Source organism: Emys orbicularis, chromosome 2 (genome assembly GCF_028017835.1).
Source record: "Emys orbicularis isolate rEmyOrb1 chromosome 2, rEmyOrb1.hap1, whole genome shotgun sequence".
In the NCBI taxonomy this organism is placed as follows: domain Eukaryota; kingdom Metazoa; phylum Chordata; order Testudines; family Emydidae; genus Emys; species Emys orbicularis.
This window is the reverse complement of record NC_088684.1, coordinates 227,728,806-227,756,179: the sequence shown is the minus strand read 5'-3', so window position 1 is coordinate 227,756,179 and position 27,374 is coordinate 227,728,806. Positions and strand designations below refer to the sequence as shown.

General features: G+C 42.0%; 1 protein-coding gene across 1 annotated transcript; it reads left to right on the top strand.

Moving 5' to 3' along the window:
• Positions 1-143: 143 nt before the first annotated feature.
• RAB5A (RAB5A, member RAS oncogene family) lies at positions 144-27,010 on the top strand. Its single transcript, XM_065397988.1, has 6 exons — positions 144-251; positions 9,936-10,188; positions 13,167-13,318; positions 15,040-15,162; positions 20,096-20,189; positions 25,854-27,010. The coding sequence occupies exons 2-6, from the start codon at positions 10,026-10,028 to the stop codon at positions 25,967-25,969; spliced, it is 648 nt and encodes a 215-aa protein (XP_065254060.1). The 5' UTR covers positions 144-251; positions 9,936-10,025; the 3' UTR covers positions 25,970-27,010.
• The last annotated feature ends 364 nt before the right edge of the window (positions 27,011-27,374 follow it).

The following is a 27,374-nucleotide window of genomic DNA, read 5'->3' as shown; positions in this document are numbered from 1 at the left end:
TCCGGGCCGCTCCCGGAACTGAATGGAAGATGGGGGCCGTGACGTGGCGGAGGCGGCGGAAATGCGTGTGTGTGTTTTGGTCCGGCAGGAGGAGGCGGAAGTTGGCGGCGGCCCGGGTGAGATACGGCAGCGCCCCCGCCCCTCACCCCCTGCACTCCGCGGAGGAGCCGCCTCTCCTCACAGCCGCGGGAGCTAGAGAAGCCGCTGCGCCTCCCGCACCGCCCGCGCGCACGGCTGCCCGGCACCGCCAGGTGAGGAGACAGCGGCGGGCGGCACTGGCCGAGCTCCGCCAGCGGGGGGGAGGGGGGTTATAGAGCCGCCCAAGGGAGCTCTCACCCGAAGGCTTCTTCTCCTAGCGCCGCCGGGCTCTGGAGCCGAACCCCGGGGCAGGGACCGTGGAGCGGCTGGTCTGTGTCTCCCCCGCCTCAAAATGGCGCCCCCGAGTCTCCCACTTCCCCATATTCGGGCTGTGGCTGAGGAGCAGCCGCGGGGGGATGGAAGGAGGCGGGGGCGGGCCCGTCTCCCCGCGGTCCCTCGCTTTGTTCCCCCGGTGTGGGGAGCGGCTGCTCCCCAGCCTGCTGTGTAACGCGGCCCGCGGAGGTGCTGCGTCCCCTTCCCCCACAGCTGCTATTGGGACAGCGAGGGTGCCCTGGAGAGGCGTGGGAACTGGGAAGGGACACCATCTGAGCGCACAGCCCTCCCCATGCAGTTGCTCCCCGACCTAGGTTGGGGGGGAAAGGGCGGAGAGGGGGTTGTTACACACTTAGCAGCGTGCACACAGCACCTTGGGTTGATACTGTAAAATAGCCCGTCTTCAGGAGGGGAAGCAGACTGGTAAAAAGTTAACATGAAACTTCCGTACGAGAAGGCTAGGCCTAGGAGAGAGAGTTAAAACACACAGCCAGGTTCTGCCATGGTCATCTTGTGCTCTCTCTTCCCTCTAAAAATCTGGATGGAGGAGAGACTGAACGATCACTCGATTAAAATTTAACTATGCCCTCCCGAGTGACATTTGAAGCAGCTCAGAAACATCTTAGACTGGGGGCCTTTTCAGATTTAATGGGTGGGGATAGGTGAGACTTCGAGGAGATGAACAAATGTTCGAACTGCTTATGTTCTAAACCTCTTTAATGAGGTAATGAGTCCCCTTTCTAGATAACTCAAATTTGTTAATATTAACTTGAATTAAGTGATTGGAGATTTTGGTAATAGGTGACCCTTTACCTATATTGGCACATCAGTCACACAGGAAATTGATATCAAAACAGTCAATAACTCACATACCTCATACATATGTAGTCACACCAGGCTTATTATCTTTAATTGGAAGGATGTAAATTTCATAGACTACCTGTGTGATTTACTTGTTTGGTATGTTCGCTCAATACTTTTCAATACAAATTGGTTGATGTATGATATGGAAAACTAACACAAATACTGTGGTGAGGAAATTCCATATTATAGTATGCTAATTCTATTAAAGTTGCTAAGATTTTTATTTAAGGTGGATAGGAACAACAAAATAAAGCTGGCAACAATACCTAGAATGGTGGGTTGTTAAAAAATATTAACATAACCATGTATAATAGGTTTGTAAACCAGAATTAAAGCAGGTGATGGTCATTATCTCAAGGGGTTTATACTGGTTGTATTGTAAATAATGTCGTGTTAAGTTAGGACCACTCAGTGAGCGGTAGTTATTCACTCTTGAGCTCTAACTTGCTAACACAGATAAACCATGATCATCTAAATTTCAGATTATCTGCATTTTGTCCCCAGATCCAGAATTTGTCTAGAAGCGTCTTTCTTTATCCAAAATACTAATTAACCATAAATGTGGTAGTCTTTGTGATGTCTGGCTAATCAGTATTGATCCATAACTAATTTTGAAAGAATCGTGTAATTTATATACGCCTCTACCCAGATATAGCGCGACCCGATATAACACGAATTCGGATATAATGCGGTAAAGCAGCGCTCCGGGGGGGGCGGGGCTGTGTGCTCTGGCGGATCAAAGCAAGTTCGATATAACGCGGTTTCACCTATAATGCGGTAAGATTTTTGGCTCCCGAGGACAGCGTTATATCGGGGTAGAGGTGTAATTAAAAATTTGTAATATGAAATATCAGAATATTGTATATGTAAAATGAGAACTTTTTAAATTTACTAATCCATTCTGCGTCAACCCCAATTTACATAAATGTGTCCCACTATACTATACTAGAGGAGGGAGTGTTAGTTTTCTTAATCTCCTTACTACTTTGTGTTTTTTAGATTGTCAGTGTTACTTTGATACATGATCTTTTGTATTGATGGTACTTTTTAGAATAGTAGGTCCTGTTCTTGCCAACATTTCAGCTATGCTGATGAGTAGTCCTGGAGGATTTAGACTACTGGTAAGCATGAAATTAAGGATAAGTGTAAGTGTTGGCAAGACTGATTTAAACAGAATTATCTCAAATACAAGAGAGTGGCTGTAACATCCTTTTAAGACCTTTTAGAAAACTTTTTTAGTGTGAAATTGTTATAGTAATTGGTGTCACAGCACAAGTTATTTAAACAATTATGAAAAGCCTTATTCATGTAATGGACTAACTTGACTCAGTATTTTATAATACAAGATAAAGCAGCATGTGTGTTTATAGACTGTTTTGGTATTTAAGGAGAATGAGAGGGCAAACTAAAACCAGGAGTTGGCAAATTACCTGATGGAATTTACAGACGTTCTTTCCTAATATATATCTGATCTTTGTTCCTCCGCTGACATACTGACCTGGAGCTGCTATGGCTTAGTGTGTCCTGAAAAAAAATCAGACACTAGAGATGGAAAAGACCTATTAAAGCATCATGTGTACCTACTATAATTCATGATGTCTCTTTCACAGTATTTTCCAACTGCCTTTTTCTTAAACTATTGGAGTAAGAAAATACAAGGTGCTTCATAACCTTTCCCAGGTGGATAACTATATTGGGGGTGAAGTGGGGGAACTAAAGAAAATGTTTAGGAAACATTTACTTTTTCTTCTTATATAGCCCATATATTTCCTTAAAATGTCTATTTTTTTATTTAAAAGCTTGATTTGAGGTCAAAACATTAAACTGAGTTTCAATGTAGACCAAATTTTACAACTCCTTTATGATCATCCTCAAAAATCAAGTCTCTAATGGTTAAATTGAAATAAGATTTGTGAATTTCCAATTCTTCAACTAGCTGTACTTCACGTATTTGCTATCCTAAAATGCACCTGCAAAATGAAAAGCTTACTTAGAATACAAATAAATAGCTGATTTTTTTTTAAACGTGTATTTATTTACATTGCTTTCGTGCCTAGGAGCTGTACATCATGTTAACCAATCTGGGACATCATTACCAAGACTGCAGGATTAGGAATAGCTACAGCTACTAAAATGAGTGTCTGGAATTGATGGGAAATCATCCTGTAAATATTTGAATTTATTCTGTGTGTACTTAAACAAGGATTCTTGCCTCTTCCTGTTATCTTCTATCACGCTTTCTCTGGTTCCCTAAACTAGTATTGTACATATGAATTAAGAAAGTGGTATACAAATGTGGCCTGAATCTCAGGAGAGATCTTGGGGCCATTTTTAAAATCCCTGTTAGGTGCTGATATGGAAATATAGCTCTTTAAAGAGATTTGGTGATGTTTTTCATTGAGAATATCAAATAGTTTGATTTTTTTTTTAACCAATCTGAAAAATATTAATAGTTCATAATTGAGTTTGAAAGCGAGTCTGTGAAAAGAATACTGAGTATTTGAACCATCTACTAGATAGAAGAAATGAGGAAATACAAAAACTTAAGGCTTGACCCTTCTGCTTCAGAAAATATGATGGTTTCTACCTATGCTTAGGGAGAGTGGTGATGCTGCTGCTCTTCAACCTGAAAAACAACCAGATATGCATTAAAATGTCTGGCTTTTCAGGCTGAAAGAAGCCTTACAGTCCCCATGGGCTGGTAATAAGTGGGTGGCATGGTTGTAGTGGGTTTTCTTATATGGCATTGTTAAATGTGTTGGCATTAGCTGGCAGCTTGGGGAAGTTTCTGTCTTCTGGAAAATAATTACTAAATGCTAGAAACATGACAAATGTAACAGCTGAAACCCAATCTGCAATATTTAGAAAACATCTCTGTTACAGAGATAATTAGGAAAAGCCTCCAAGACTACAGCAACACCTCTCGTTGCCAGATATTTTCTTTCATGCTCTCTGCAGACTTGTTTTGAAGTTGCAGGGGTTCCCTATGACTTGTAGTAGCATTTTGAGTCTCGTTTAAAGACATTTATTTGGTGGTCCATCCAGCTGATAAAATATTTTTCTCCTATATAAGTGCCTTCCATCCATAGTATCTGAGCATGTTGGGAGTGGCCTGTCATGAATGAGGGCCACGAAAACCTATAGATTTTAAAATACTTCCAACAGTTCTGCATTTTTATTTTTATTTTAATACGGTGAACATTCCTCCCAACTCTGATCTGGGATACTGTCTTGATAGCCTGTTTCAGCTAGTACTGAAAAACTGTTGGGAGTCTGACAGGAGCTCTATAAAGAGCAATTATATGTGTAAATGGCCAGTTTGAGTGAAGTAACTACATGTGGAGTAACATCTGAAGCCTTGTCACACCTACAGTCGTGGATCACATCCTTTTCCTGCTACCCAGGATGTAGCAGAGGGATAGTGAGCAAGTCCTGAGTGATGAAGTAAAGGATGTGGAATAGTTCCATTGAGTAGCAGACTTCTTTTTCAGGGATTTTGAGTAAATGACTTGGTCCTGAAGAGTAACCTCATGCATATGGTACAGGATTTGGCCTTTACTTGAGCCTAAAATAATGCTACAGAGTGCAGAATAGCTGGCAGAATTGAGATGTACCATGTGTGTCTCAGAAGTTTAAAAAAAAAAGAAAATTGTATCTAATTGCCTGACATACTTACTGAATCATAGAATATCAAGGTTGGAAGGGACCTCAGGGGGTCATCTAGTCCAACCCGCTGCTCAAAGCAGGACCAATCCCCAAATGGCCCCCTCAAGGATTGAACTCACAACCCTGGGTTTAGCAGGCCAGTGCTCAAACCACTGAGCTATCCTCCCCTCCGAATTGTACTACAATGCAAACTAGAGTAATATATTCAAAAGAAAGGTCTGAAAAAATTAATATCTCAATTATTTAAACTTTTTTAAATCAGGAGTAAGGAGCCGATATCTGACACTTTAACTTAAGATAAGAACTGAAGATCATATGTATGCTGACCCCACCCTGTGATTTAACTTGTTGTTTCATAGATAACTTGTGTCACTTTTTTGCAATATAACTAGGGAGTGATTAAATATGTTAAGTTCATCCATTGTTATGAGTTGCTTTGCAGTCTGTCCACATACATTACTTGTACATCATTCTGTTGAAACAAAGCAATAGCTATCTATAGCTGATACACAGTTCATTTACAATTTTTTTTATTGACTTTAAGGAGAAGAAAAATCCCTAAATTGCTTTTAAATTACTAGATCCATTTCTATATCCTAAGTAAGACCAAAAGTGCATTTTAGGCTAATCGAACAGCTCATTTTCATGAGGATTCACTCAAATTAATAATGTGATGCAACATTCTTGATCTGAATGTGTGTTTAATTGTGGTATGCAGTTTATGGTGGTTCTGATATTACTGTGATAGCTTTTTTTGTTTTTTGCCTAGTGGCAGAAATTGGGTTTCAGTGTGGGTAGGTTCTTTCCCTCCTGAGTTATTTGTAAGTAGTATGTCTATACAGCCTGCCGGAGCAAGCATCCCAGCCCAAATCAACAGACTCGGGCTTGTGGGGCTAATGCTCCAAAAATAGCTGTGTAGACAATGTACTGAGGTTGTGGCTTGGGCTCTGAAGCCCACACCACTTCTGTAGGCTTCAGAGCTTGTGCTCCAGCCCGAGCCACAACTTCAAAGTGCTGTCTACACAACAGAGTTTTTAGAGTGCTAGCACAAACCTCACTAACATGAATCTATTGACCTGCAGTGGGAGACTCGCTTCTGCGGGCTGTGTAGACATACCTCGTAAGAACACAGGAGGCAATATATTTAATTCTGGGTGGGTTGTGGTATCATAATGTGAAACCCTTTTTGATTCATCATGAGTGACTATGAGTAAGGCTGCCTGTCTGTCACGGAAGCTGCTGGGCCAGTACCAGCAGCTTGGGTGTGTGGGAGGGGGCTCAGGGCTGGGGGTCAGGGTGCGGGCAGTGTTTTTACCTGGGGGGGGCTCTCTAGCCTCCACCAGCATGTCCCTGCATCTCCTAAGCGGAGGGGTCAGGGGGCTCCGTGCGCTGCCCCTGTTGCCTGCGGTTCCCAGCCAATGGGAGATGCGGAGCCGGCGTTTGTGGCAGGAGCCGTGCGCGGAGACCCCCTGGCTGCCCCTCCTCCTAGGAGCTGCAGGGATATGCTGTGGTCGGAGCCGGGTAGGGAGCCTGCCAACCCGACCAACCTCCCAGCACCCGCGGCACCCCTGGACCACAGCCCAGCACCCAAGTTTTAGTTAAGGGTGTATAATAAAAGTCATGGACAAGTCATGGATCGTGAAGTTTTGTTTACTGCCTGTGACCTGTCCATGACTCTTACTAAAAATACCCGTGACTCAAACATATCCTTAACTATGAGAATTGACAGAATATGACAGTTACTACAGTGCAGGCCTGTGTATGAAGGATTGGGATGTTTTGGCAGCAGGACCTTTGGTGTGCTATGTTAGGTAGGTGCAGTGACAACTTCATTATAAAAGTATTCAGATATTGATCTGTACTAACATGTAAAGGACCAGAATTCACATTCTGCTCACAGTCTCACTCCCTGGTCTGGAATCACTGGGGAAGGGATGCTAATATTTATCAATTGCTGTGTTGGTCAAGGCGCATTGTTATGGGGTCTTGTGTGATTTCATGGATTTAAGATAGGTGGGAGGGTAAAACTAGTGGTGTAGGATTCAGAAGGCATCTGCCAGCAGACTGGGGAAGGGAAATTATTGTTTTAGGTGCTTTTAGCTGCAGTGTGAATTTAAATCCACAAAACAGAAGTTATAACGTTAAGTGAAGACTAAACGTGTGTTAGGCGTGCCGTGGATGGGTAGCGAACTGGACAGCTCAGAAACGGTAATGAATGTAGAACTTGGCCATTGGTTTGAATCTGGACCAGGTTGGTAATGACTGAAAATGTTGCTGGATTCAAATGTACTTGCTTTACTTTAGACTAGGGGTTCTCAAACTTCATTGTATCATGACCCCCTTCTGACAACAAAAATTACTACACGACCCTGGGCAGGGGGGCCAAAGCCTGAGGCCCACCACCCCGGGCTGAAGCCCTCAGGCTTCAGCGGTGGGGGTCGGGCATTGGCCTCAGCCCTGGGCCCCAGCAAGTCTAACGCCAGCCTTGGTGACACCATTAAAACGGGGTTGCGACCCACTTTGGGGTCCTGACCCACAGTTTGAGAACCGCTGCTTTAGACAAGTACAGTCTTATTGTCAGACAGTTCAGTGCTCTTTCTTATTATGTTTGCCGTGCATACACTAAGGTTATATCAACCTGTTAAAAATGCATTTATTTTTAGTGTGAACTAACATGCCCCACAAGCCTGAGTCTGTTGATTCGGGCTGGGATGCTCACTCTGGCAGGCTGTATAGACATATTACCATATATACTTGATCATAAGCCAGTTCGTTTATAAGCCGACCCCCTCCTCCCCCCCCCCAAGATGGATAAGTAAAAATGGAAAATTTTTATAACCCATTCATAAACCGACCCTATAATTCAGGGGTCAGAAAACTTTGGCTCCCGGGCCATCAGGATAAGCTGCTGGTGGTCCGAGATGGTTTGTTTACCTTGAGCGTCCACAGGCATGGAGGTAAACCTAAGTAAACAAAGTGTCCCGGCGTGTCAGCTGCTTACCCTGACGGGCCGGGACAGCAACTGGTGGGGAAATTTTTTTGGGGGGAGAAGCTGGGAGTCAGGGGAGTAACCCCTGTGACCACCCCCCACATGACCCCAACCCTAGCCCGGGACCCCCATACTCTCCCCATCCCTTCCCACCTTATCTGGGGAGGGTCAGGGGAGGATGTCTCCGACCTGACTGGAGCTGCTCCGGCTGAGGCAGGCTGGGCAGCGTGGCCGCAGCCTGCTCTGGGGGGCGGGGCCGAGCAGCACGGGTACAGCCTGCCAGCCCCAGAGCTGCAGCTGCTTTGGAGGCTTGGGGGAGAGCAGCGTGGCCAGAAGTGGAGAGACTCTGGCCCCGCTTCTTCCCTTCTGTCTTTGCTGGCTGTGCTGCGTCTCCTTGCTCCCTCTGTTGGGAGGAGGGGCTGTGTCCCACCTCTCCCTCTCTATACCTGTTCATAAGCCGACCCCCGTCTCTGGTGCTTCTCTTTTTTACTAAAAAAAATTTGGCTTCTGAACGAGTATATACGGTATTCACAAACAACTCAGGAGGGAAAGAACCTAGGTAGATATGGCAAGCTGTAATTTTGTGTATTAACAATAAACACAGGAATACTGTCCTTTACCTAATGAGAGAATGGAGTGGGCAGTATAGACATCTCTCTCCCATGTGGTCTTCTGACATTCACTTTTAGAATGTAATTGGGAAGGGCTAGACTAAGTGTTGCACCACTCTTCCTGCAGGCACTGTTTTCCTGGAAAAACGCTGCTTAATCTAAACTATTAAAGTAGTTAAGAAAAACAGATTTCTGTTCTCAAACTTCCCTATGTTTGTTTTTGGGTTTTTTTAAATAAAAACTTTGAAAGTGAAACTACTTATTAAAAAATCTCTGGAGACTAAAGTGCTCCATCAGGAGATCAGATGAAGCATGGGCAGAGGCTGTGCAAGCTACCCCACACTGCTGAACCAGTGTGTTTTTAATTTCTGTCTGAAAAGACAGCTTCCAAATTGATTGTGGCTAGTCTAGTCTCTGATCTTTGACCTATCTGCAGATACTACTAACAAAGGGTTCCAGTTGTGGTTTGTGTTATGTGAACACCTGTATGCTACATCCTGGATTGAGACTAATAATTCATTTTACGTAAGACACCAGACAATCATCAAATGGTGATGATTTGGGGTTCCTATTGACCAAAATGTGAAAGGCTCGATATCAGATTACCAGTCCCTTAGCTCCTCCAAGCATGTATGTTAAATCAGAGAAGCTGTTCAAATCAGGGGTCACATTCACTTTTGAATGTATGCTTTTTCTATTTGAAGAAATTGCAGTTCACATGCATTATAAGGATAAACTGTAGAAAACTACCATAAATTGATTAAATTTGAAATGCTGGTGTAATTGAGTTTTCCAGTAATTCTTCATCCTAATTAAGCCCTTCCATTTATTTTTTACTAATTCTGACTTGAGTAGTCAAGAATTGCTTGGCATCAGCAAAATCATGAAAGAGGAACTTTTGATTATTAAGATGTTCTTAACATGACAGGAAATGGAATGGAAATATGCAGGTCTGGATCTGTTGCACTCTTAAATATTAGCCTGAGATACACAATGTGAACTGAAGTCTCATAGGGAACACAGAAAATGCAGGGTAATAGGTCAAGTGACTAGCATTTTTGGTATCCAGTTTGAGACCTTATAGGGGAAGGGGCCTGATTTCAGAAAACCCTGAGTACCCCTTTGCTGAAAATTGGCCTTTTAAAGTTACTCAGGTGTATATCCAAAATCTCTAGTACTTTTTAATATCAATGGCAAAGACTTTCACAATAGTATATAATAAAAATGTCTTGGAGATGTGCTGGTAGAATTCACTGGCTTATTTCACGTAAAACAATGAAAATAACTGTGTTCTCAGAAAGCCCTGGACCCTTAATTGGATGATTACTAGAACTAGTTTCATATAATTATGTTACAGTTGTGACTCTAATAGCATATACTTTTTTGATAAACAGGTTGCTACAAGCAGTAAGAACATCGCGGTTCACATCCTGAATTCTTTCCTCTCAAGAATTTGAAACAAGGGACTTCTTTCTAAATTGGACATGGCTAATCGAGGAGCAACAAGACCCAATGGGCCAAATGCTGGGAATAAAATATGCCAGTTCAAACTAGTACTTCTGGGAGAGTCTGCAGTTGGCAAATCAAGTTTGGTGCTTCGTTTTGTAAAAGGCCAATTTCATGAGTTTCAAGAGAGCACCATTGGAGGTGAGAAATAGTGTTACATTTTCTCTAGCTTTGTATTGAGTATATACCCTCTCTGCCAATGACTGTCTTCATAAATGTAATGTGATACCCTGTGGTAAGCCATCTGCAGTAGTGATCAAATCTGGGACCTCTGGATCTTAAAGCATGAGCCTCTACTGCCTGAGCTAAAAGATTAGTGCTGTTATTTCAAGGCTGTTGCAGACTTGTAAACCTATATGTGCTGCTTGGTGGGGACAGAGTGGCACAATGTAAGTTTGGGTAGTCAGTTTTTAAAACCGTAGTTGGTGTCTGGTAATTCTTTAAGGCGATATATAGCTATTCTAACAATTCACATTTAATGCATACAGTTAAGCTGCTTAGCAAGATGAAGAACCTTGGTTGCTGTACAGCAAAACACACAACTTTTTGCAAACTTCTTACCACTCAAACAGCCTGGCTTTGATTGTAAAGGAAGACACTTGCTGTATTTGTATTTTTCACTTTTCTTTAGGATTGTATGTGCTTTCTTCTCCACCCCCACCTGACTGCAATCAAAGCTGACTCTTGGTTACTAGGCGGGGAAACAAGGATTTTATAATAGTCTGAGTGGATTTTACTTTTCCCCATGAAACAGTTTTTTCTGCACCACCTACAATGAAGCAGCTGCATATGGTCTCTGAACTGTACTCCTCCTTTGGCTAAATCTGAACAACTTCTTCCAAGACTGAAGTGATTCTCCACAGTCACTTATTTGCACATAGACTGATGTAAGCTGTGCCCTCAGATCCGTAACATCTCTGTAGCACACCCTGTCCCTGCTGCTCCAGTGTGTGAATCTAATCTACATTTTGATGCTTCTATAGATGAGTTAGGTTTCACACACACATTAAAGACTGACAGAGCTGACAAAAGTAAGAAAATTCCAAATTAAATCTTACTACATCCGTTTATTGCTCTGTGTTTAGTTATTGTAGGTTCTGTGAGTCTGAGACTGCTTACTTCTGATCTCTTTAAGAGTCCGACATAAGTGGGTTTCTGTTTTCTGTTCCAGAAGTCTGGTATGTCTTTATTGACGTGTATGTCTGGCATCTAGAATTGCTGACGTGAAAGATTTTGTATATTAAACAATTATCTTAGCTGTTTGCTTTTGATAGTGTAACAAAGGTCCCAAGGACAGTTATACAGAAGCAAATTCCTAGTTCATGTACACAAACACACACCTCCCTCCACCCCGACCCTGTTACACATGAAGAGTTCAGTGGTCTTTGAATCTTATAGTTGCACTTTTACATTTACCCCGGTTGGTTTCAGTTTTACTCACCTAACAAGAATGAAAGAATACTTGAAAACAGCATTGAAATTAGGAACAAGAAGCCACAGAAGTGCAAACTGAGACATAAACTATACTAAATAGTGGATATTAACATATGCCTCTTTACTGTATTAAGTAGAGGGAGAAAAATATATACTTTACATAGTCCAGCTGGAAATGTTACTGTGGATGCAAGTTACAGGATTCAAAAAATAGCCTGTTACTGTGTAGTCTTAGTATGTTTAAATTATAGTTTTGTTGTTGTTTTACAGAAAGGCCTTTAAACAAAGGGGAGCTTATGTGCACTATGAAGCTGAATAATGGCACTCGTAAAAGAAAATGCAATTAGATGGAGTAGGCACATTGACAGTGTAGTGCTGTTGTGTAGAAGACCTACATTCAAAAATAATGTTAGAGCTTTCTCTCCACAGTCTCTACTGGAGCAAGTCTACTGTGAGTTAGGAGGAAGTATGACTTCTAAGAAGAATGATAATCTTTAGATAATTAACGTAGTTGTATTAACATTGGACTTATGAGGCAGCAAATTTCATTCACCTGGCTATAGAAGATGCAAGAAGCTTGCATTTTCATAATGGCTTTGGGTACATCAATGCCACAATAAAAGATGTGCAGCATGGCCACTACTGGCCTGGATCAGCTGACTTGGGCTGGTGGAGCTTGGGCTGCAGGGCTATAAAATTGCAGTGTGGGCTCTGGCTAGAGCCTGAGCTCTGAGACCCTGCAAGGGGGAGGGTCTTAGAGCCCGGGCTCTAGCCTGACTCCAAATGTCTATGCTGCAGTCTTACAGCTCCACGAGCCAGAGTCAGCTGACCTGGGCTCTGAGACTCAGTGCTGTGGGTTTTTTATCGTATTGTGGACAAACCCTTAGCAGGCTCTGCATCCATTCTGACTCCTGCAACAAGACTACTCAATCAGTTCACTTCAGCTTTACAGCCTTTCATGATGGTGACAAACCTGTTTTTTGGTATACCAGTGTCTTCAATCGCAGTTGAAATTGATGTATGTAGCTCCTCCTGAGAGTGGAAATGATGAAAAGTGATGCTATGGTGGTTCAGAGCTGTTCAGTCATTTACGAAGTGAAAAATGTGTCTAATGCACTTCTTACAAGGGGCTATTTATTTATGAACTGTTCTGTTTGTTTCTAGTTCCCAGGTGCCTAAGACTGAACCACGTATCATACACTGTTTTCAGAATCAGAGCTACAGCAGTTTGCTGGAATGTAGAGAATAGTACAAAACCGTATATAGGAATGAACTAATGATGTACAGTGTGATAGAATATATCATTAATGTTGGTCTGTCGTGCCTTCTAGTGCATCAGAGTGAAACACTTTTGGAAGACTGAGTGCTGATTGTTTTGTGACAACTCCATTTCAATATTATAAAACTGAAGTTAACTTATTGGATTTTCTTCCCATACCAATTGTCCTTTCATGTCTTAATTACTACAAGGGGACGCAGATTGTCTTAAGTAATTTCATTTTGTGCTGTTGAAGCAGTATAAGACTGCTCCTAATATTCTCTTCCAACCTATTGTATTTTACCAACTGATGATGCATTCTGCTAAGGAAACTCAGATGTGGTATAGCTGTGTGTACATAAATGAATATGAATGTGTAAAAACATAACTATAGACCTTTGATTTCAGCTTTTTTATCTTTTTGTAGCTGCTTTTCTAACCCAGACTGTGTGTCTTGATGACACAACAGTAAAATTTGAAATTTGGGATACAGCTGGTCAAGAACGATACCACAGTTTAGCACCAATGTACTACAGAGGAGCACAAGCAGCTATAGTTGTATACGACATTACAAATGAGGTAAGTACAATATATAGAGAAGGGGGGCAGCTGTGGGCTAATGGATCTAGCGTGGGAGTTGAGACCTGATTCCTTTTCCTCATTCTTCTGTTAATTTATGTGAATTTGAGCAGGTAATTTAATGTTTTATTTACTATTATTACAAGTAACTGAAAATTTCTAACTGAAAAGTTAGCAAAAACCACTTTTTTGTTTTTCTCATGTGCATTTGACAGCACTTTATTTTATAATTTTCACTGGTCTGTAAATGGTAAGTCAGTTACTCCTGTTTGTCACTTTCATACAAATAGGAAAATGTGATTATTATTTTTTTTAATTTAATTAAAAAAAAAAAAACCCACACACACACAAATTGACAAGAGGACTTGGCAGGCTTAGCATTTAAAAACTGCTTTTATCTCTTACTGAAGAAAAGTGAGGCTTTATAATATTCTCCAGACACCCTCTTTAGATATACAATGAGCTCATATCATAATCTCTTTGCTGCTGTGTAACCATACCAGTTATAGGATGCACAAAGTGTGTTGTGGCCACCCAGGAGCTAGACCAATCACAAACGGAGGAATTAAAGGAGAATATTTTCCCTTCCACTGAATGTTTAAATAAAAATCATTCAAAATGCTATTACCTACAGCAAAAATTACTTTTCTTTCTAAGTATGGAAGTGTATCCCATCACAATAGGTTGGACTATATCATATGTACTAATATAACAAAAATCCACAATACATTAGTAGACTATTGGTGCCTGTTTCTGCAGTGTGAGGTCAGATACAAAGTACTTCACATCACCCAAGAAATGAAGCAGTAGGCAACACATTTCACTTTGATTTGGCTTTTACTATTGAAGTATGGCTCCTAATTTTTACATTTCATTAGCTTAAAAATTCTTTAAAAGAGGTTTTCAAGTTTTTATGCAATTTATCTTTTCACTGTGAAAATTACTAGCTACTGAGAGGATGGAAGAAACTAATGTAGAAGAGTACTCTTTTGGAGATACTTGATTTTTTTTAAATTATTTTAAAACTTTTTTTAAAAAAGTTAATTATTTGGGTTTTTCTCCTTCCCATTTCCAGGGGCCTCTGATTCCATTTATTCAGAAGCTTTTGGCCTAATGGCCTTGGCTTATTTTCCAACAGAGAGAGCACATTGGAAAACATAAATGTAATGACTTAGATTTTGCTTGTAGCTATAAATAAGAATATAACTGAAACATTGCAAAAATAAATTTAAGGTCTAATCCTGAGGTCCTCACTCAGTTTTTATCCAGTCCTTAGGTAAACTACCCATTGTCATCAGTGGGATTTTTCTTGACGAAGACTGGGAGAAAATGGGTAAGGACTTGGCCCACTGTGGTTGAGTGGCTTGAGACCCTTTCAGCACTTTCAGGGAAGAGAATAGTTTAAAATTGTCACTCTTTCTCTTCCAGTGCTTGATCTGTTTTCACTCTAGCCAAGAGAGTCATTTTTGTCACTTTTTCATCCATTTAACGTAATTGATAAAGGGGATCTTAATTTTTCAGTAATGTGGTCCCAACTATGCACCTTTGGGAATTAAAGAAGTGAGGTTTCATTAAAAAGGCCCAGTCAGCCAGTTGGAATGTAGCTTTGGAGAATGAATACACTGATAGGTTTCTTGCTCACAGGACAGATAAGATAAATTTGGGTAATAGGGATAAAAGGACAATAGAACTGAGTTTCTTTATTTTTCAATCATTAACAGGAGTCCTTTGCAAGAGCAAAAAATTGGGTCAAAGAACTTCAGCGGCAAGCAAGTCCTAATATTGTAATAGCTTTAGCAGGAAACAAAGCTGATCTAGCTAATAAAAGAGCTGTGGATTTCCAGGTACGTCATACATATTTTTTATTCACAAGAAATAGTGTGTTTTTGTTGGACTGCTAGTCTGTAATAGAAATAGCCTTCTCAGAAGGGATCATACTATCCTCAGAAGGGATCATATTATTTTCTGATGATTAATCCTTCATTGTAGGATTGCACGTGTAATAGAATTCTGTTGATAATTGCAAACATGAATTTATAGTATATCTGAAAATATGATATTCTAGTGAGAATTTTTTGAGGGGTGAGGGGTATAAATGTGATACGAAGTGACAGCTGTCCGAAAAGAGAGCGTTTCTAATTAAATTTTACTTAAAGGTACAGCTAACTTTTTTTCCCCCCAGATATGTCAGATCTATCAGTAAATTGAATTTGTATTCTAAGAAACTGCTTTTTCCTGTATGCCTCCCTAACAGTTATTAGGGACGACTTCACTAACAATAGTTAATCAATCTTAGGGGTAGGTGTGGTTCTGAACACAGGCCATTCTCAGTGAGAGGTTTGGAATTCACTTGTTGACATTCAGGATATGATGCACAGCTGATCTGGCTACTTTATGGCCTGGTCTGAGCAATGTAAGTTGAGTGAGTTAAGTTTTAGCTGACTTTTTGACTGTGTTCTTGCTATTTTTGTTGCTTTTTTAAAACTGATGTACCTGTGCCCAGAGGCTTTTGGTGGTTCATTTAATAAAAAATATCTTAATAAAACCAAATCAAAGTACAGAAAAAGCCCCAAAGCCAATCAGTGGCAAACTATGATTGTAGGCTTGCTTATGACCCAATAGAACTCAGACTTCTATATTTGTTTTCATATTCTGTAATCTTAGGATCATCTTTGGTCATGAACTTTCCTTTTTCTCTAGCATCATATTTGCCCGCAAATGTGTTTTGACTTATCTAGAACATTGCTGTGTATGCCAGTACCTTAGTTCCATCTGAGTTCCTTTCCCATGTCTTAATCTCCATATATTGACTCTTGATTCCTTTCTCAGTGACTTTTAAAGTATCTGCTCTCTAGAATTCAACACATTCATTTTTACCTTCCCTGATTTCTCACTCTATTGCTTGACATTTGTAAATTAACTGTTTAATTGTGTTAGAATAACTTTGTAAAGTGTTTAGAAATACTTTTTGTACAAAAGATAGTATGGAAAATGGTGATTGTTACATGTATACTTGGAATTTGTTATCCCTAGAATTGCATAGGACAGAATTTAATTGCCAGGTTTTTGGACCAAATATAAATAACTTTTTAACCATCAATAGCACTTCAAAAAAAATGGCTAAAATGGATACATACGTTCCTCGGGGGCTTGGCTTTCAGTTTCTATCTTTGCAACACACCTTAGGGGTCTGTGTACATGGTGTAACTATATTTGGAATGATAACTTGTATAGGTATATCATTGCAAATTTCACTATCTCTGTAGTAACTAATGTAGCATAGCATATGGTTAGCAAACGATGCTGCTTAGTAATGAAAGTGAGGGCATGGCTACACTAGAGAGTTTACAGCGGCGCAGCTGCAAGCTCTCTAATGTAGCCACTCTAAGCCAATGGGCTAAACCAGGGGTTCTCAAACTGGGGGTCAGGACCCCTCAGGGGGTCGCAAGGTTATTACATGGGGGGGTCAAGAGCTGTCAGCCCCCACCCCAAACCCCGCTTTGCCTCCAGCATTTATAATGGTGTTAAATATATAAAAAGTGTTTTTAATGTATAAGGGGCGTCGCACTCAGAGGCTTGCTATGTGAAAGGGGGTCACCAGTACAAAAGTTTGAGAACCACTGGGCCAAACCATCGGCTTAACTACTCCAGCCCCCGTGAATGACAATGGCTATGTCGGCAGAAGAAGCCACCCCGCTGACATAGCACTGTCCACACCAGTGCTTATGTCAGCATAACTTACGTCACTCGGGGGTGGTTTATTCACACCCTTGAGCAACATAAATTATGTTAACATAAGCTGTAGGGTAGACATAGCCTTAGTGATGTAGTTTGCTCTTCACAATTATATTTTCACCTGTCTTCGTGCCAGGGCCGGCTCTAGGTTTTTTGCTGCCCCAAGCAAAAAAATGGTTGGCTGCCCCCCACCCCAGCCCTGGGCTCCCCCCCACTCCCCATTCCTGGCTCTTCCCACCCCACCTGCACCCCCTGCCATCCCAGCTCTGGGCCTCCCCCGACCCGCACCCCCCTGCTGCCCCAGCCCTGGGCTTTCCCCTCCCCCACCCGCACCCCCTGCTGCCCTAGCTCTGGGCTCCCCCTTCCCACCACCAGTGCCCCCCCCACCCACACAACCCCTGCTGCCCCAGCCCTGGGCTCTCCCCCGCCAACTGCACCCTTCTTCCGCCCCAGCCCTGAGTCGCTGGTAACTCGCTCCCAGGGCGGGTCATTCAGCAGGCATTTTAGATGTGCACAGAACACAGACAGGATTGGTTCCCATATGGTTACAGAACTGCAGTAAAGTGGAACAATTTTCAGCTTGATTGATTGGAGGATATCTGGATGCATATTCTAAGACTGTCCTCCATAAATGAGGAAAAGTTGAGGTGCCTTTATTATTTTTTTGTTCTACTCTTTGTTTCTATGGGGAATTTGCCAATGCAATATCACTGTCTTCCTTTTAAACAAATAAAACTTAAAAAAAAAAGAAAAAAAAAGGCAATGGCTGTTGAAAATAGCAATTCCAGTCCTAATAACCACTGGGAAGCATTTCTTGCTCAATTTTATCCTACTTTTTCTACAGCAAGTTACAGTGGATCAGTATATTTGATTTGGGAGAAATGAAGTAACAGCTGCCCAAATTGAGCCTGAACACTCCTGAATTTTGAAGGTGTTCAAATCTGGAAGGCAGGTGCTAGATTCCCTTTCTGAATATTAGCTAAATCTGGAAAGGAAATGTCAATTTCTGCTTCCATGGCTCAGAACTGGAAATCCTCCTACCTGCCTGGTACTGTATCTAAAGCTGCCCAGGTCCTCTAGCAGACCCTCCCCTCCTTTACTTTTCATTTTAAATTCGAGTGGGATTCACGTACCTCCCTTGCTAGGCTTCAGATAGAGAGGTGCACTCAGGGCCGGCTCCAGGCACCAGGCAACCAAGCTGGTGCTTGGGGCGGCACCTGGAGGGGGGCGGCGCGGCGCTCGGGCCGCCGGGGAGAGCGGGGCCACAGCCGGGCTCGCCGCCCTCTCGCCGCCCTGCCCCCGGCGCTCTGGCCGCCCTCCCCCCCGCGCCCTCCCCCCGGCTGCCGGGGGGAGAGCCCCTGCGCTCTGGCCGCCGGGGGGAGAGCCGAGCCCCAGCCGGGGCTCGCCGCCCTCTCGCTGCCCTGCCCCCGGCGCTCTGGCCGCCGGGGGGAGAGCCGAGCCCCCGCCGTGGCTCGCCGCCCTGCCCCCGCCGGGGCTCGCCGCCCTGCCCCCGCCGGGGCTCTGGACGCCGGGGGAGGGGGGGGGAGAGCCGAGCCCCCGCCGGGGAGAGCCGAGCCCCCGCTGGGGCTCGCCGCCCTCCTCCCAGGGCTCCGGCCGCCCTCCCCTCCGGCGCCCTCCCCCCGGCCGCCGGGGGGAGAGCGGAGCCCCCGCCGGGACTCGCCACCCTCGCCCCGGGGCTCCAGCCGCCCCCCCCGGGCTCCGCCTCCCCCCCCCCGCGGGGGGGGGGGGGGGGGCGGCCGGAGGCTTTTTTGCCTGGGGCGGCAAAAAAGCCAGAGCCGGCCCTGGGTGCACTGTCCATTTAGTCCACCCAATTCCTTCTTTGGGGGCTGCAAGGTGAAGTCACAGCAGCATCCCTAATGCAGTCTGGGGAAGTCTTCTAAAGGGGATATCTGGGCCAAAGCCTTCTGCTCCTTAGGCATACTTGTTCCCCATTCACAGGGCCACCCCGCTCTAGCAGTGAGCTCTCCATTCACAGCAAGCTGCAGCATGAGGTTTCAGCTACAATACTCCCTCCCCCTCCCTTTCCTGTTGATAATGGCCAAGGGAATGCTGGGAAATGTAGTTCTTTCCCTGCTCCAGGGCTGGCTCTATAGGCAGGAAGCTAACCAAGGAACTACAGCTCCCAGGGCCCCCTGTTGGTTCTCAGCTCCTAGGCTGGATCCCTGCCGGCTGCTGCTCCTGCAAATGGGCTGCCCCAAGCACCTGCTTGCTTTGCTGGTGCCTAGAGCCGCCCCTGCTTCGTGCAGAACTTCTGTTGAGTTAAAAGGGAGTTCCACATGTGGAATGAATAAAATGTATGTGATTTAAAGGGAGATTTGAGTTCCCAGTTAGAGGCTGGGAGCTATAATACTGGCTGGTAGGTGGTGGCACTAAAGGAGAGACTTTTAGAATAAAGAAAAGGTAGAGTTCACATTTGAAATTCAGGCTAACAAAAAAATTAAAAGGTGGTATTGAATACTATTGTCCTGTCATGTTTGTTATAATAGTGAACTCTTTCTGAGTGACACATTTTTTTCGATAATCTGTCTTCAAAGGCAGGTAGATTTAGAGGAGCTCCAGAAATTGCCTCTTTTCCTGTGTGCTATTGAAACGCACGTGGGCTGCTAGGACAACTCAGCTATCCGCTTAGAACTTAGCTTTCGGAGGTCAACGTTAGTTGCAAGCCCCACCTTTTGGAACTTGTTCCCCTTTACTATCAGAGCCAGAGTTTCAGTCAAGGAATTTTTTAATTTTTTTATTTGTTTAGGCTTTTGTTTATGGATATTTTAGGCCAACCAAAAAGTGTAGGAATTTCCTAAGATTTGAATTCTGTATGGTTTTTAATTACTGTAGGAGACCTATGTAGACGTTTATTACAGATGCTGTATAATGCCTCGAACATCAGGGTGATGAAGTTTCAGTGAGCTTTCTTTCATACAGATTACGTGCTATGTATTTTATCACTACTGACCAAGGGACTTAAGTACTAAGTTGCATAATTAAAAACAAACTAAAATTCTTATTATAATATGTAACTTATAGGAAGCGCAGTCTTATGCAGAGGACAACAGTTTATTGTTTATGGAGACATCGGCTAAAACATCAATGAATGTAAATGAAATATTCATGGCAATCGGTAAGTATTTTTAAATGGAAGCTACGTTTTCAGGCAACTGGTTTGTATGTAGTCCTTTTCTGAAGTTCATTCTATCCTAGCCTCTGAGTGGAATATTACCCAACTTTTCTCTCCTTGTTAATTGGATTTTCCTCTCTGTGGTAGTCTTCAGAAAAGATGTTAGAGAAGCAGTCCTTTTTAATGTTCTAAACATCAATCACTTAAGAACAGTCTGGCTCCAGCCTCATCCCATGCACCAAGCATATCCCCTCATACTGTCAGAGAACAAGAATCCTTGCATCACTTCTGAACCCGAAACTTCTGTTTAGCAAGTTCAACTTGCTAAACAGTGTGGTGGTTTAGGGTCAATGTTCCATTTTGTCTGAGCTTCTAACAGAATGAGCAAAGAAACACACTTCACTATATATCAAAATATATTTATCTTGTGATGCAGATAAGTAGGAAATGTTTGACTTGCAAAATTTTTGCTTTTAGGGAAAGGCTTGGAATTCTGCTTTTAAAACAATCTAAAGGTGTGCAAGTGAAAAGGATATTGATACACTCTATACCAGTGGTTCTCAAAGCTGGTCTGCTGCTTGTTCAGAGAGAGCCCCTGGCGGGCCGGGCCGGTTTGTTTACCTGCCGCGTCCGCAGGTTCAGCCCATCGCGGCTCCCGCTGGCCGTGGTTCGCCGCTCCAGGCCAATGGAGGCTGCAGGAAGTGGCACGGGCCAAGGGATGTGCTGGCCGCCCTTCCCGCAGCCCCCATTGGCCTGGAGCGGCGAACCGCGGCCAGTGGGAGCCGCGATGGGCTGAACCTGCGGACGCGGCAGGTAAACAAACCGGCCCGGCCCGCCAGGGACTTTCTCTGAACAAGCGGCGGACCGGCTTTGAGAACCACTGCTCTATACGATTCTAAGCTCTTTGAGGCTGGAGTTGTGCCGCGTTCATGTAGAGTCTAGAACTTTTTGTAGGCTTTACCAAAGATAAATAATGATTATAATTGAGATTGAAAAATGATTTGATTTTTTTTAAAGGAGCATGGGGAGCAATGTTTTTATAAATATTGAGTTGAAATGTGCAGAATGCTTCAATTTTGTGAACACTTTTCATGGAGACTCTAAATCGGGTTCTCACAACAAATTTTTTGGTGGCCTCAAAGTGCGGCCACCAACTCTTGCTGGTGGCTGCTCTGACAATTTTTCCTAAAATACTTAATTAACTTAAAAACAAATAAATATGCACAGATATATGTCCAAATCATTGTAATCTATCTATGTAGGGTTTTTTTGTTTTGCAGACTCAGTAATAAAAATAGTGTACAGTTGTCTCTATTCTTTATTGGACCTAAACAGAATAGAAACACAAATAAGGTGCTTTGAATGGTCTTGTCTTTTTTTTCTTATTGGTTTTTTTCGTGGTTTGTTTTTTGGGTTTTTTTTTTTTTTTTAAGACTTGCTAGCTACTAAGTGTGCTGTGAAAAGTGATATTAACAAACACACAAATATCACTTTTCACAGCAGACATATTCAGACCCGGCCAGCCCGCGGACAAATTAAGCCCTGGATGGGGAGGTGGGCACAGAGGCAGTAGGGGCCGGGGCACTGGGGGAGGTAGCAGGGGGGCAGAGGTGATGGGGGAGGGGTTAGCTTGGGGCCAGAGCCCGTCACCATGCAGCCAGGGAATGGAGCCCGAAGCCCCACACCCAGGGAACAGGGCCCAGGGACAGAACCAAAGCCCCCTGGCTGGAGCCTGCCACCTGAGGGCTGAAGCCTGACCCCACAAGCCCGTGGTAAGGTGGGGAACTCACTGGCTACCTGCTCCTCCAGCTTGTGTCTCTTCAGAGGGGTTCAGGGCCCAACCACTCATGGTGGCCCTTGGGGAGGGGCTGCTGCTTTGCGCTTCCCCCCTCCTCATCACCGCCCAGGAGGCTGTGGCCACAAGAAAAGACCCTGGTGCATGTGGGAAACGCAGCTCTAAATATGCCTGCATAGTGTTGGTATCCCAAGTATAGCAACCTGAGAGTGATGCTAAATATAAACAAACTCATGTCTAGTGTAGTTTCTCTGTCCATGTTGAACGAACTGCATTAAGAACATTATTTGATGATTTATTTTTAAAACCTATGGCATTAATAACCAAAGAACCTTTATAATTAAGTCCCTCATTGGATCGCGGGATGATCTTAAAATAATTGCTGCTGAGTTGTAGACAAGATATGGAAAATCACAGAGAAGTAATGGACCTTTATTAAAAGATGTAATTTGGAAAAGCCAGAGTAGACTTATTTGTTTAATAAAAATTTGTTGGAACGGTATAAACACTCAGGTATTATGTTATGCTTGCTAAATTTTTGATAACCAGATGTTTTGCTGCAACTATAATAAGTCTTTTTTTTTTTTTTTTTTAAATGGCTGGTACAATATAAAATTTAGAGGACTAAAAGTATTAACACAACTGCTGTAGAAAAAATGTCCAGTCACGTTAGCCTTTTACATTTTACAGGCATTGAATGTTAGTGTAGTACTAATTGCATACTCAAAATGTATGTAAAATTGTGGACACTGCAAAGTAAGATAATTAAAATCAGAATTGCAGTGGAGGCCTAATATTGCGGGATCTGCAATTTTCACAATACCACAAATGAAGTAGGGCCTTATTTATAATTTTTATCCCTTAAGTATAATTTTGACTGTAAGTGTACTTTGACCTTGTAGTCTCTTTAAAATGAAATAATTACAGATTATAAACAGAATACAAATTTACTAAAGGTCTGCTGATAGTTGTTTAGCCCAAAAGTATACAGATCCCACATCCTGTGGTCATACTTGAGTTTCATTTTGTGAAAAAAGGGAAAATCCCCAAGAGATAAGGGGACTTACCATATTTGTTTTATGAAACTTTCAAACTGCTGAAAACTTTAAAATGAAAATAGTGTTTTGAATTTCATCCATAGAAATAAAACTATTACTCATGAGAACTGAAGTGGGAATCAAAGCAAGCATGTCTTCAAGATGTGCAAAATGGCCCACTCAGCAATCTAGAGGTAATCACAGGAGTAGGTGTAAAACTCAAACAAAAAAAATCAAATGGCCACATAGATTGTAAGTGTTGCATTTTCACCATGATATGGACCTAAGTGGTATTACACTTCATCATGTAAAATAAATAGCAGCATTGTAATTTCTTAAAACCAAATGTTTCTTTGTTTGTATTAAACAAGGGTACACTTGTGATCTAATACATACTTTATCCAGGTATAAAAATAAGTAAAACTTAGTAAATATGCTGTGGTGATATTAAAAGATCACTTAATGTGCATCAGTTCAGAGTGTTTAAAGGTCTAACAAATATGTGGGGGGAGGAAAAAGTCTATCTTTATGATAAATATTTGCGGGAGTCCTGGATTTTGATGATAGAGATACAGGTTGGCATTTTTTTATGTCCCTATTTAAATTTAAAACCAAATTAACTTTTAATGGGCCACTCTTGAATCCTCATACACTGCCTTTCTACTGTTCCTTTTAACTAGGCCTAGAAATGTGATTATTATTTTTTTTTTATTATTATTTTTTGGTTTAATATTAAAATCAGTGGTTCTCAAACTTTTGTACTGGTGACCCCTTTCAGATTGCAAGCCTCTGAGTGTGACACACCCCCCCCTTATAAATTAAAAACACTTTTTTATATATTTAACACCATTATAAATGCTGGAGGCAAAGCAGGGTTTGGAGCGGAGGCTGATAGCTCACGACCACCCATGTAATAACCTCTTGACCCCCTCATGGGTCCCGACCCCCAGATTGAGAACCCCTGATTTAAATAGTACTTTAATCTTTATTGTACCCCCTGAGTATTTTAGTGAAGTACATAAACTTTATTTAACACAATTTTTGTGTACAGTTTTCCATAGTACCCGCCACTGTAGTGTCTTTGTGAGCTTAATTCATACACTTTCTCTCTCATGTGCACGCATTCAATCATGAAATTCACCCTGTGCACAGTGCCAGAACAAGGCCCATGCAATTAAACCTTAAAGTGGTGCATGAAACTCATGATGTCCCCCTATGCAGGGATGAATTTAATCCCACGTGAGAACTGCATTCCAGAGCCATCTCCTCAAGAATGAGAAAATGGAAAAGCAAAATAACAGGAGTTAAAATACTTGCCAGACAGAAAAGAGGGAGACGTGGCATGTATCAGGCATTTGCAAAATGGCCTTTTTAGACCTGTTGCTACTTGACTCTGCTAAATTTAAGTGGACGTTTCCAGAAATGCTGGGAAAAAAGTTCTCTAAAAGGGCAACGTAGAAAGCTTCATAGGGACCATGCAATCACAAATTAAGGCGCTGTGGAAGGAGCTGGTTCTGTGTGGCCACAGATGACCTTTTTTTTTTATATATATATATTTCCCATTCATACTGCCTGTTTGAATCCTTTAGGAGAAATTCAGTCTCTTTTGCTTTTCTGCTAACCAACTGTAGTACCCTTGCTTCAGAGTCTGGACATGCAGAGAAAACTTTAGTACTTCGGGCAGTATGGGTAGGGCAGGGGCTTCCCACAGCAAGGGTCAGGGTAGCCTTGTGAAAGTCCTGCCTACTCCACTTCTCCATAGCAACAACTGACCCCACTCTAGCAGAAAAGTGGCAGGGACTCCTACATAGCAGGATAAATAAATGTCATCAAGTTCTGACTGGCTGCATTTTTCTCCTGCTTTACTCCAGGGTTACAGAGAGGCAGGTGGGCTGCAGGAAGGCAAAGGAACAATTAGTTAATTAAATCAGAGCTATAGGGAGTATGCAGCTCAGGGACAGATGAATAACTAGGACAAGAGCTGATGACCGTTTATATGTACAACACAAACACACATCCTAGCTAAATAGAGAAGTGATTGGGGAGTTTATGAAGGGGCGCGGGGGAAGGAAAGGGACATGTGCTAGTTCTATGACCACTCTCTGCATGTATGTTGTATTCCTTTCCACTTTCTGTATTGTTTTTTCCAACTGTTAGCTCTTCAGAGCAGTGTGTGTTTTAGAAACACCTAGCACGCTGAGTGCTGCTGTAACCTAAGGCCGTGATCTTATAACTTATTCTTCATAGGTGGACCCATATTGAAGACATTCCTTGGGAGCCCACCTGCATGAACAAGTTGCAGGATTAGTGCCTAAATTGTTAACTTCTGTTGCTAGGCGATTCTGGCTATATTTTTCTCTCCTTCCAAGGATGTGGGTGGGGTTTTTTTGTCTCAGCTATTCAGGAAGCCGTGGATTCTAACATGGTAATAACAAATGGTCTTAATCCAGGGGTTCTCAAACTGGGGGTCACGAGGTTATTACCTGGGGGGTCACGAGCTGTCAGCCTCCACCCCAAACCCCACTTTGCCTCCAGCATTTATAATGGTGTTAAATATATAAAAAAGTGTTTTTAATTTATTGCGGGGGTCGCACTCAGAGGCTTGCTATATGAAAGGGGTCACCAGTACAAAAGTTTGAGAACCACTGTCTTAATCGTACATTTTCTGAATGACATACTCCGAAAGCCTAAAGCAGACAGATTGTGGAGTTACTATTTTGTTGCTACATATCTTAAAAGGAAATATTCAAATAGCTTTCTTGGACTCAATAGGTATTTACAACTTAGTACGATCTTGACGCTAATTTTTACTCATTTTTCTTGTTAATCTTGTAGCTAAAAAGTTGCCAAAGAGTGAACCACAGACTGCAGGAGCCAACTCTGCCAGAGGAAGAGGCGTAGACCTTACTGAACCCACACAACCACCCAAGGCTCAATGTTGTAGTAACTAAACCTTCAGTTGCTTTAAACTGTCTTGAATATTCTTCTGCTTCCTAACTGTTAATAACAATGGAATTGGAGTGTTTAATCTGGTCCAATGCAGCTTCCAAAACAGAAGAGACTAATGACATAGTCAAGTTTCTAATACAGAATTATTTTGTTTTTATCTTAATTTTTAACATGCATGTATCACTGGCTGTAATATTTCAGCAATAGAGGGGAAGTGGAAACTGAATAAACTTGTTTCAGTTGAAAGGTTTTAAAAATCACTTGCCATTAGGGATATAGAAGAATTACATTTATTGACCTAACCAGCTAGTCCTCAATATCCAGGTATTGGTTACTGTTGTAATTGATAGAATTGGGACTCTTCAAACGTTTCAATTTGTGCTTTTAAAAAAAAATCTTTCTAGAAACAGGGTCTACCGATACTTTAAGCTTATTTGCAGTATTCATGCAACCAGTTGTTTCTGCAAGTATCTACCATTTAAATATGCATTCCACATTTTCATAATTTAACTGCAAACAATACTTGCAGCATTTTAAGAATCCTATGCTTGCAGAAAAATGGATTTTAGTTGTTACACTGTATGTAAATTATAGTCAGCCCAGTGGTTTAAAGAAAATAGTGATTAAAAATCAAGTTTAACTCCATATTTATCTGTTTATAAAGGCACAAACCAATGAATTCAACTTTACAGGATTTTTCTTCACAAACCATAAGAGCTCTCCAAGTAAAACAAAGACAAACTAGGTGTCTGTGATTTTTTTTGTTTGTTTTTGATCATTGCTGGCCATTACACAGCTTCTTATGTTTTTCCCCAAAGGAAAAAAATAGTCAGTGCACTAATAATTATGTACATTCAACTTGATTTTAAATTTGGATATTAATGTACTGTAAATAGGGTACTGCATTGTAGTCTACATTTGTTTAATACTTTCTGTAATATTTAAGAGTTGCTTAAAGGTATACAAAATGTACAGTTACTTAAAGCTAACTTTTCTCTTCCCCTAATCTAAAGGGGTTCTGAGTTCTTCCTTTATGGCTAGAACAGTAATAAATGATGCTCCTGTACCTGTAACATAAGTACTGCTGTCTGTCAGTAATGAACTCTGCAACCTTGTTTTCCAAAGTCCATTTTATTTTGATCTGTCCAGTCTATTGCACTAATTCTTTGTTATTTTCATTATATGAAATTTACCAAGTGTGTCAGAAGACGATTTAATCTATTTAAATGTTGAACTGCTAGCAGAAATTTGTGCAGATTGTAAATTTGCAGTAATTTGGGCATAGCAAGGAAAATGACAGTTCACCAGTGTTTAGTTTTATATTGAGGTGCTCAGGTTTGAATAAAGTGGTTATAAAACAGGAAAGCATCGTGATTAGTGTCTGTTCTTACCATGAATTCAACAAGA